Raw genomic sequence first — 12,020 nt, 5'->3', positions numbered from 1 at the left:
ATAACTGAAATAAAAGGTAACCATATATCTCTTGATTGGGAAGGAAAAGCAAGTATTCAATTAGGTCAAATTTGTTCCTTTTCTTCCAACTTTGTTCCTGCTTTTTAGACATCGTAAAGAAGTAACAGCCACTAAAATCCACCTTTCAACATTGCAATAAAACAATTATAGTTGTACAAGTCAAGAGCTGATCATAGTTTCCTTTCTATAAATGGCTTATACTGAAGATTTCAGTACAATATCATGTCCTTTTCACTAACATTAGATATAGTGCCAATTCTTCTTCCAGTTTGCAGTTCATTTGCTATCATCAACATTCTTAACATTATAGATTAAGGAAATTTTGAAAGTTGGTTATGAGAGACTAAACAGGAAAATACTGCATTTCTAAGCTGATTACAATATTGATGAAGGACTAATTGTGAAGTAATACTATTAAATGTTACATATATTGAACTTTATGCTGTGTAAGCCAAGAAGAAAAAGAGCACAAGTAACCTGTCACTCATACCTTTTCCTCCCCTAAATAATAATTCCCCATTCCCTGCACACACTTATTGAAATACACACAAATTATTTACTCCCACTCAGAAAGAGCAAACACAATCACTAAGACAGGCCTAAGATCTTCAACTCCATTAGGCTTTCACGAGCAGAGAGATTGTCTGTTGTTCTACAGGACAGCAAAAGGATTCATACCAAGGATGAAGTGAAAACTGTGGAAGAGTGTACTCATCCTCTTCACAGTTTATCATCAATAATATGATTCTCCATTCTAGCACATATTCAAATTTATTGCATACAAAGCTTTCAGCAAACTGTTACATACCTGCCACTCTGGTCTGTAGTCCATGTAACAGATCTTCCCTCTGGTTTGGTTTTGTACCATATTCTTATTGCATGAGGAAAGTCTGCTGGAGTCTGAGTTCCTAATTTCCTTATCTCCAAGCTCCAGGTGCTTGTACTAAACAGAAGCTCCCCACAGCCAGGTGCCTGGCTACAGTGAGTAAAATAGCATAGCTGTTCCTTCCAGCGATCTGCAGGTAAAGTCACAAGTTCATGTACAATCTGATTCCTGAGATTTTCCAGCTTCTTTGAAACACCAGTTAGCTTGGCAGACCTTGTATATTTTTCAATGCCTGACACAGCAGCAACATCTACCTCTTCAACCTTTAGCACAGATAAATCACAGCAATCCAATATCAGCAGAAAATCCTTGTTTCCATGATTCTCTATGTCACAGCAGTCCTTTGAACTAGAAATCCCAGAAGCCTGTTCATTGTTGCTATGGTTACTGTTTTCATCAGAAGTAGCTTCTTCTTTACCACTGACAGCAAAATCATACTCCGTTTCAGATGAACAAGTACTCACATTTATCATAGGAATGTGGTAGGGTTCACATGCCCCCATTCTACAGGTTTCATCAAACTGTGACTGGCAGCAGTCTTTGCCAGCACTGCTGGTCTTCATGTACCAGCTCCCAGGCTCAAAGAACAAAACTATGTTGCCTTCAATAACTTTATTTTTAAAATCCACATCCAAGTCCAATACATAGTGCTTTACAAGCATGTAGCTAGTGTTTGCCATTAAGGGCAAGTCATCCTTCATGGGATCTAGCTGCGTCTCCACGTTCATCTTTTGGGCAACAGTTTTACAAAGCCTTACACAAATCTGATATGACTGCAGAGGGAGAATATTCAGCCTCCCAGTGCCAAAATAATTTAAAATAAGACTAGAATACCAAAATTGTAGTTTCTCCACTTCTTGCACTCTAAAGAGAAAAAAAAAAGAAAAGAAATCATCTCACAACCATTTCTGAAATGCACTGATGCTAAATCTATTTAAAGTCCAGCTGCCTTTATTACAGTGGTACAGCTAAAGGGTGATTGTATCTCCACACCATGGCATCAGGCTAGAATGGCATCTGCTTGGCTTCAGGATTTGCTGCCAAGGACCAATGGCCGTCTTTTTCAGATAAGAACTCAAATGAAAGTATTTCCAGACAGCTTTTATAAACCAATAGAAACAACCAAATGTATCAAAAGATAGTGATATATTTCTACTGGGATTTTAAATAACAAAAGTTAAGTCTAAATCACCTCATAGGTCTTACAGAGTAAAAAATGCCTGTATACAATGTTTGTCCACAGATTAATATACTTTCCACAGAAAAACTATTCTCATATCAGCACTTACAAGAAAATGAGCCAATTTACAAGGAGTGCATTCCAAGTATTCCTTTGACATTGCTCAAGAAGATTTTTTTTAAATCTATAATTAAATACTTAAGGTTTATAATTACATTTTTGTAGCTGGAAACTCACAACACTCAGAATAACACCTTACAGAGAACAAAAAGTCTTTTCACTGGAAAGTATGTAAATAGCTATAAAGGCAAAAAAAAATTAAAATGCACCAACATTTGTTGCAACAATAGGCAGAACTTCATCACAAAGTTAAAATTACATGCATTCTTTGTTTTGCTATGACCATTGAGACAAGTAATACAGTTTTAACCTACTTAAGTCCTTTCTATTTGCTTTCTAGATGGGAATAGATATCAGAGGATGAAATACAGACAGTTCTCTCCCAAGCATTTCAGTGACACTCACCATGATAGGCAGCCAGGCCTGCTTCTGAGTGCCTAAAAAGAAGAGGTTGTGACATTGTGACATTATATCATAGTTTTATACCTCATCGTAGATTTCGTTGTCTAAAGCCAATTTTCTTACAGTTCTTGGAGTCATCATAGAGGGGAATTCAGACTCCCCCAAATCTTGCTATAGCTTTTTTATAGGAATTCAGAGCATGCTATCAAGCTAAAATCATGAAGTGAAAGACTCAGGGCAAGAAACTGTCCATACAGTTCCCTAAACTAGTGTAACACAAAGCACAAAAACATAGGAAGTATCTCCCTACCCCAGTGGCTTTCTAGCTGTCAGAAAGCTGTCTAGCTCTTTCAGGGCTGTCTTTGAAGAGAAGCTGAGAAAAACCTTTCTTTTAATTTTTAACAATCTTTCAGTACTTCTGCAAACATACCAAGGCAACAAGCTCACATCAGAATGTTCTCTTTCACTGAAATAGCTCATTAAACTCAGGCAACATGAACAATGCATCTATGATGACTGTGTGTAATGCTGTGGACTGAAGCTGACTTCACCTGGCTTTTTCCTCTGACTACCAAAACCTCATGACTGCTAGCAGGTCAAGTAATTATTGGTGACAGAGAAAAGAAATAAAGTGACTTAGTGGGGAAAACCCCAACATTGAACTAACATTCAAAGTTTGTTTTGCACAACCACATTTTAAATTTGTAAATATTTCTAATATAAACCCAGCACCTTTTATAAAATGCAAATACTATGCTATGCACATAATTGTAGGGAGGAGGGGCCAGCCTTGGGAAGAGGCAAGTAGGGAAGATTATCTGCTATACCCCAGATCCTGACTGGGTATGTACAGTAAATGTAGGCAGCCTCTCCCTAGAGGGCCATGGAGAAAAGATAAGCAAAAAAAATTAAGTTGTCTAGAAAATACAACTATCTTCCAGGCATTTCAAGGCACTACACTGAGTTAATTCTCTAAAACTGTAAAAATTGATTAGTTTTTTTGTTTGGTTGGTTGGTTTGTTTTCTTACAGAACTGAAACACTAAATGAAAAGGGAACGAGAAAATAAAGAATAAGAACAGAAATATACAATTTTAAGTGTAAGAATACCAAAATATACTCCCAGGAAACAGTGTTCTCTATACTTTCAATAGAAGTCCAGAGTATTTTCTTTACTTTAAGCCACTTTAAACAACAATAATAATCTTCAGCCACAGAATTTCCCAATATTTACTAAACTAAACCAAAGGGACTTAAACATAAGATTAGTTAAGTTTTCTGGAACATACATAAAGTATTAATACAGAATATTTGTCAGCATTAAAAATAGCACTACATTCAAATTGTGTTTTATTTTCTCTACATATATGAATTTACCCTAATTGAAAAGGTTTTCTGTAATCATATTCCAGAGGACTTAGTGTGCCCTCTGGTGTGCAGGTGATGTTACCCCTCTAAGCAGTAAATCAGCTGAGCACATACACAACAAAATTCACTCTCTAAAATTACAAGTAATTTTAAAATATAAACAACATACACTGCCTTTAAACTGCTATTTTTCCAACTCTAGACTTACATCAGTGCAAAATGTATAGAAGTATAATCAGTACTAACATAATGCATTTTCAAGATTTCTTTTTAAAGAAAATATTAATAGAGCTGCAAAACAGCATTTTAATCTTGTTTTATTTAACCTGCTTTATAAGCAAGAAATTTGATGATAAAAGAATGTACTTTTTGAAAACAAACAGCATTTAAAGTGGGGAAAAAATTAAAAAAAAAAAACAAAAAAAAACCCCAAACAAAACCAAACAAAACTTCACCCTAAAAGCTTATGTAAGGTTATAAGGTTATTCAGAATTTAGAACAACTGAGTAGAGATAGTTTAATACATATATATGATTGTCATCTAATTAGGAGCTAGAAATATAACCTAATGTTTCATTTGGGCTCAAAGTCATGTTACATAAAAATTAACTTGAGATGAACAGATGCATTGTCATGAACAGCACTGCTAATTTTATGGCATTCAAATACATGGGTAAACGCTTGTGTCACAGACAAGATGGGTATCTACTCCTCCTTCAGGCTCTGGTTGGCTTATCAAATATTGAACCTCAACCAACTCAGGAAATCATCAGTTTTATTCAAGAAGAAAAACAGGAATGAACTGTTTATTTCGATGCTGAAATAGACAGTGGACACTTAAACAGACAGCTTTTTCATTATCAAGGAAAAAGTAAAATATCAGGGCACGGAATGACCACGCACACAACCTCTGTAGCAATGAAACACCACAGGAATCACATTAGAGCAAACCTGAAATAAAGCCAAGTGAAAAAAAAAAAAAATGCAAGCAAAAAATGGTAAAGGAAGGATGCACTTCAGCAAAAGAGGATAAAAATTACAACAGAATGTAGTATCAGAGTTAAAATTATCTTTTTCACAAATTTTTTGAAAGGATCATTCTCAAAACATGTAACTGAACAAGACAAAATTATTTTTATGTATATATGGTCTCACTGGTTTAAAGTCTAGGTATCTGTACATTTGTTTTTAATCAGTAATGCTAGTTCAACAATTTTGTAAAACAACATACTGATCCTTTGTTTGAAATTTAGCATCTACACCTAGCCTGTCGCTCATTGGTCCAACATGACTAAACTACTGAAACGATATACACAGAACGTATGTGTGCACTTACAGAAGGAAAAACCTGTAATGACAGGTACTAGGGACTGGTGAGGAAGAAAAAGGTAGCTGTGCAACTATCAAATAAGCAAATGGCATGCTCTTCTTCATATAGACTGTGATGTCTTTTCATAAATATGTGACAATTTGGGGAGTTTAACTGAACAGGATGAAATGCTTTTATTTACCATTTGATTCCAACTGCATTTGAATAAATATAACTTTATGGTGTCTTTTCTTCAATCAAGTCTGCCCCAAAAATGGAAACAATTCATAGTAGTATTATCTCTCCAACATGATTACTACTGCAGGTACTAAAATACAGCCAATCGAAATCCTAAGCAGAATCAAAAAGAGATGCAATGCCATGCAAATTTGCAAGTCAAGCCTAGGTAAACAAAGGAAGGGCTCTTTCCTACAAAGGAAAATTTTTTAGTGACAAACTGAGTACAGATTGAGATGAAGCGTAAAAAACTTAACTCCAAAACTGTGTACAATCACATAACTAATTCAATCTGGCATTTGTGATTCATTCTTTACTTCTCTTCATTTTTCCATAGCAGGTTAAGAGAACAAATTCTAATTGTGGTGTTGATATAATACAGGAAACATGCTACCTCACCATCTGAGACAAAACCCCTGCTGTATACCTTAAAGTTGTCTGCATATATTTGAGCTTTGTGTATGCAAACACTACATCTTTTACTACTGCTTCATAAATACACTGCTCTGAGAAATATTCCTCAGATTTAGTATGGTAAGTTCACTAACTTACACATATTTCAAGGTACTGGCATCGCAAAAAATTATATTTGACATCTTTTTTTGAAATACATCTCTTATTCAACATTGTCTTCTGTAATAATTTTGGCCATATTATGCCCATAATACAGGTATCTAGTTTTCATTTCTGTGCAATTAATGCATTTCAGCTTTAGAAAAGGAGGTTCACTAGCTGAACTCCAGGCATGAAAAAGAAAAAAAAAAAATTAGAAATTCTAATGCTCCTACAAATCCTGGTGATCATTTCATAAACGGTGTTTCATGTCATACTTCTTCCACACACAGAGATGTAAAAAATTACTAGTATATTTTAAAGATAGACCTTAAATTCAATGCATTTTTCTTATTAAATGTACTTTGTAAGTACATTTTGTAAGTAATAAAATTACAGGGAAAGCAGACTACTTGGTTATATGTTTTAATATTTTAGAAGACAGATGTTCGCAAAAGAATAAACAATAACAGCAGATGGTGGCCAACATTAATAGAGTCAATCTTGATCACCAGCACATAATAGAGTTGCATAAAAGACACGAAAAATGGGAAACAGGAGAGATATGATCCTTCAGGAAATTATATTTGTATAACATTGTTTTCCACTCAATACAAAAAGCATCAGCCTGAATTAGAAACACAGGTCTCTGAAAGCAAACATGAGAAAAAAAGTTTCCAGGCAACATAAAACATGGTTGCAAAATACACAAGATTAAGCTTCCTGAAAATATCTACAGGGAAAAAAAAAAGTTTCTTTCTGACAGGAAATACCCTGTAACTCATAGACTCAGGTTTTACAGTTAAAATGAAAAAGGAAATAAGGACATAGGGAAGATCTTGGAAATATAATTTTGTCCAGTGAAAGTTGAGGAAAAAAACCCAAGGGACAGCTGAACTACCCAGAATACCCATTTCAAATGATGAACCAGGAGGGGGAGAAGAAGAACTGTTACACAAAAGCAGTCTAGTTAAACTTGTAAACAGCACATTAAAAACTAGAGTGATCAATTATGATACCTGATATTGATATTTCATTATTCCAATAAGCTGTTATTTTGAATGCTAATAGCTAACTGCTCCAGTCTAACTCCACTCTAACAGTAATAATCCTGATGGGAAAATTAGAAAACCCTCTGAACTTGCTGAAATGTCCATCAGAGGCATTACTAGGTGGAAGCAAGTGAAAGGGTTACAAACTTAAAAAAAAAAAACAAAAAAAACAAAAAAACCCACAACACCCAAAACCCAAAACAACACCCCCCCCACAAAAAACCCCCAAAACAGATAAAACAAAACAAAACCAACCCAAACAAACCCACCTTGAAAATCAGAAGATGTGTGGTCATTAGAGATGACTTCATAATATAATGTCAGGACCTAGAAACACACTATCAAGAATGCACCGGATTATCTACTCCCTTTCCAAGCACACTCCTAATTTCACTACACTTCTGCTGCAGCAGCCAGTGAAGGACTGTCTCACCTGTGACACTGTCATGTCTCACATGACTGTGAAAGGCAGGCACAAAACACAGTTGCCTAACATAGTGCTGCATCTTGTCATGAAGGCGTACGCCAAACATGAAGCATACACAAAGCATGTCTTGTTTCAGAGCACAACTGCAGCTGTCGTTTTTCATTAATTTCCAAAATCTCAGAAAATAAAAACGAATGAAAGAGAGGGCCGTATGATAGAAGATCAAGTCTCCAACCAATCCAAGCAGTTACAGTGCTGTACTTGATATCTGCCAAGCCTTGGAAAACTCCCAACATGGAGCTGTTGCAAATATTTGAATACATAAACTGGTTAATGCCTTACAAACCATACCACTGTTTTTTATTGTGCAAAATCAGAGTTGCATGAACTCATACATGAATGCTGACACAAGCAGCAGGCATCAATCCATAAGACAGTGCCCATTTCTATCTCAGCTTTTCTGTTTTTCACACCACACACAAACTCATTCCCTGAAATAACAGTCCATTTAAGTACCTCCATAGAAATTTACAAAATTGAGTTTTCTAGCAAACTAAGGACGGTCAGATGAACCCCATCAATTTATGCTAAGCCTGTTTGGAGATATTTCTCCCAGCAGCTGATTCTGCCAGAATCATCTGCTTTGACCAACAGCCAACAGAGACACCTATTTCCATGCACAGTCACTGGAGCAGACAGCCTGACACATGCACCTGAGCTGGTAATGTAAGCTAATATCCTGATCCACAAACAAGGATATCTGAAGCACAGAGACCAACTTGTTTGTGTTACATACTCACTATATTCTTCAAAAGGTATAGAAGAATTTCAGTGACACAGACTTTCCCTACACGCCACGGGCCAATATCCAGACATATTTAAACACCAACTTTCTATACCAGGAAAATAAAGCCATGCTTGGACACTCTTCATCTTCAGCCAAGCACGATTTTCTTCATTTGTACATAAAAGTTAATTCAGTTGCTTTCAACAAGCAGGTATTGGAATTAAGGCTATAATGCTCTCCACTTAGCTTTTAAAGAAACTTAAAAATGAAAAAAACCCCTGCTTTTCCAATGAATGTTCTCTTCAATAATTAGAAGAGGTTTATAACTAATGCTCTTTAAACCGCTTTCAAGGCAGCTTCTTCCAAATTCAAGTTTATACATTATCCACATAATATAAGACACTAAGATCGTACTAAGAACTCAGTTTTGATCCATCAACATCAATTTTACTTCTCAAATACCAAGTAATAGGTACACATTATTTTTGGTAATTACAAACTTTTTCCCCCCATACACATAAGACAAACACCTAAGAGATCTTAAGCCTTTTTAAGGCAAGAATGGGTCCTATAGATGAAAGAAAGGCTTAAACAATCTAACAGAAAACTAACATTTGCTCATGTTAAACTACTATAAAACAATCCAAAGAAGAGAGCTTACAGACCTCACTCTGCGTCACAAGAAAAATAGCTTATTTCGTAATGAGGCTTTGATAAAACACAATTGGTACCACTCCAGAAGTCTCCTTTTAAGTCTGAAAACTATAGGAAGACAGTAGGTCTGAAAACATAATGGAAGACCTTCTTTATCAACTACATCAGCAAGTTAAGAGTGAGGGAAATTTACTTCTATGAGCTGAAATTATAAGCCGAGAGAGAAAACTCTTTCAAAAAAGAAAACATTTCAGCTGAAATAAGAAGTACAAAAAAGAAAAAAGCCAAAAAAACCCTGCCCCTTTCTGCCCCCAAAATACTAATTCCCAAAGAAAAACACCCAAGACTTCTGAAAAAGAAGCATAACTACAATTGGTAAAAGAGCTAGTAAGAGTATCCTGATATTGTCCTTAACCCATTTTTACTCCATTGACAATCATTTATATTACAGTAATGATCAAATACCTAAAATGATTAAAGAGAGATCAAATACGTGTTTTACAATTTTCTGATCCCAAATTTACCATTACTTTGTTCACAGAAAAAACCAAACAGAACAAAGCAAAACAAAAACCAAAAACAACCCTGCAGAAACAAAACAAGCCCCACGACCAACATCTGTATAAGGATAGTATTTCCAGTTTTTATTTCACAAAATGATTTCAAGATGGACATGGGTAATTCACTATACCTAACCCTCCTTGAACAGGGGGATGTTCAAAGGGGATGACTAGATGATCTTCAGCAGTCCTTCCAAAGTGAGTGATTCTATGGACATGCCGAACAGCGCTAAAGAGGCATAGAACTACCTTGGATTTTACTTCCATTCAAAATACACAAGGAAAGGTTGTGTGTGACTGACTTTCAGGACACGAAGCATGCATGTCTGATGATATTCATACACAGGAAGCAACCAAATAAAATCAGTGCTGAAACAGAATGACTGTTTTCAACTTAATGCAGCTGGTTTTCATGAATACCACCTACAATGTCAAAGAACTAAATCTTTGAGGCCGGAATAAGAAAAAGTCTTTGCAACGTTGACGTTGGCAAGTCACCTCAGCCTCATTTAACTAGACTTCTGCAATCTAAGCATTATCCTGAGTAAAGGAACTAACATACAACTAAGCTGAAATCCTCAGATGAATTACACATCACCATTTATCAAGACAGGAGTCTCACCTACATTGTTTCCAGCGTTAAAAACGCCAATGAGTGGAACAGTTCTTTAAACAGCTTTGAGAGGGTCGAACAGATCCACGTTTAAAGTTCTTTCAGGACACCAGAAGCCCATAAGAAGGCCACTGACCCAAGCTGCGTGGAAAAGGACAGAGGCGACTGCCGTACACCCCCAGCTGCTTTGCATTCTGCTCCTTCCACTGCTCCCTATGCTCTGGGTGCAGCCACTTAATTTGCAAGGAAAGGCAGGGACGGAAAGTTTTGTCACCGCCAGCGGCGCCTCCCTCGCACGAGGCGAGGCGGGGCGGCGGGAAGCGCCGCTGGACGGGGATGCCAGCCAGCCCGCCCAGCCGAGCGCGGCGCGGCCCGGCCGGAAGCACGGGGACGTGGGGGGCGACGGACAAGGAAGGAACACTTACAGCGGCGGCCACTACCCCGCCTGCGTGCCGGCTCCCGGGGCGTGTGCGGGGACACACAGGGACACACCGTCCCCTGCCCGGCCCCGCCAGGCGCCCGAGCTGTAGCCGCCGTCTCTGTCGCAGCCGCCACCCTCCCGCACCCGGCGCCGCGCCGGCTCCACCGCCCCGCCCTGCGGCCCGGCCGCGGCGCCCGTGGATGAGCTCATCCGCCCGGGCCCGCCCCGGCCCGCCCCCGCCAGCCCGCTCCTCCGCCCGGCCCGGCCGGTCGCGGTGCGCGTAACCGAGGGTAAGGCGTCTGCTGCCAACAGACGGCTCCCCTCTTGGCCTCGCCTCCCCAGCTAGAGGTTGATCTGGTTGATGACAATACGCCCATCAGCCGGCAGTGCCCTTGTGGCTGGGAGGGCCAAGGGTATGCTGGGAGGAGTGTCGAAGAAAGTTGAGGGAGGTGGTGCTGTCCGTCTACTCGGCCCTGGTGAGGCCGCATCTGGAGTGCTGTGGTCTGAGCTCCTTAGGAGAAGAGAGACAAGGAGCTACTGGAGAGGGTCCAGCAGAGGGTCACTAAAATGGTTTGGGGTCTGGAGCATCTCTTTTATGAGGAAAGACTGCAGGAGCTGGGCCTGTTTTGTCTGGAGAAGACTGAGAGGGAATCTCAGCAATACATACAAATATCTCAAAAGTGGGTGCCAAGAGGACGGTGCCAGGCTCTTCAGTGGTGCCCAGACACAAAAGAGGACCAGTGGCCATAAAGATAAGGAATTTCACTTCAACATGAGGAAGAACTTCTTTTAAATTGAAGGTGGCAGAGCACTGGAGCAGGCTGCGCAGCTATGTCTCTGGACATACTCAAAACCCACATGGATGTGTTCCTATGTAACCTGCTGTAAGTGACCCTACCTGGGTGGGGGCGTTTGGACTGGATCATCTCCAGAGGTCCCTTCCAACCCTAACTATTTTGTGACGCCATGAATTTCCCTTTTCCCATGTGTGGGGGAAGGAGGGGCAGGGCAAGAACTGTACTGGTGTTACTTCTGGTAGTATAATGATAAGCCATGAAACATTTCCAGTGATTTTGAGCACTGAAACAACCCCATGAACATTTAATTACTTATGCAACATGGAAAGGCACTGACAGTCTCTCCCAGAACTTGCCAGTTGCATTTTCTAGGGCATTTTCAAGGGTGGTGGGAAATTTGGATTCAAATCCTTGCTAACCAGCAGAAATAGCAAAGAAATTTCTCTCCCACCAAGCAGTTGCTGTTATTGTTGGATTACAGGGACTTTCTGTCCCCACTGGATAAATTATGCTAGGCAGGGAATTTGGGAATGTAGTTTGAAAATCATCCTGAGGAGAAGGATTTGGCTTAGTTTTGTGAAAGTGTTGTCAGGTGAAAAATTGTTTGCACCTGGTGGGCTAATATAATGCTTACT

General features: G+C 38.8%; 1 protein-coding gene across 6 annotated transcripts in view; it reads right to left on the bottom strand.

Moving 5' to 3' along the window:
* Positions 1–10,675, bottom strand: part of AOPEP (aminopeptidase O (putative)) — a 287,414-nt gene extending 276,739 nt beyond the window's left edge. For all 6 annotated transcript variants that reach the window (XM_040089516.1, XM_040089515.2, XM_040089514.2 and 3 more), the window contains exons 1-3: positions 10,593–10,675; positions 2,613–2,644; positions 830–1,771 (exon numbers count right to left, since the gene is read on the bottom strand). In XM_040089516.1, the coding sequence (XP_039945450.1) occupies positions 830–1,635 (806 nt within the window). In that variant the 5' untranslated portion in view covers positions 1,636–1,771; positions 2,613–2,644; positions 10,593–10,675. The remainder of the gene's footprint in view (positions 1–829; positions 1,772–2,612; positions 2,645–10,592) is intronic.
* Positions 10,676–12,020: the final 1,345 nt, after the last annotated feature.

This window comes from Hirundo rustica, chromosome Z (assembly GCF_015227805.2).
Source record: "Hirundo rustica isolate bHirRus1 chromosome Z, bHirRus1.pri.v3, whole genome shotgun sequence".
Lineage (NCBI taxonomy): Eukaryota > Metazoa > Chordata > Aves > Passeriformes > Hirundinidae > Hirundo > Hirundo rustica.
This window is presented reverse-complemented; position numbering and strand designations above follow the sequence as displayed.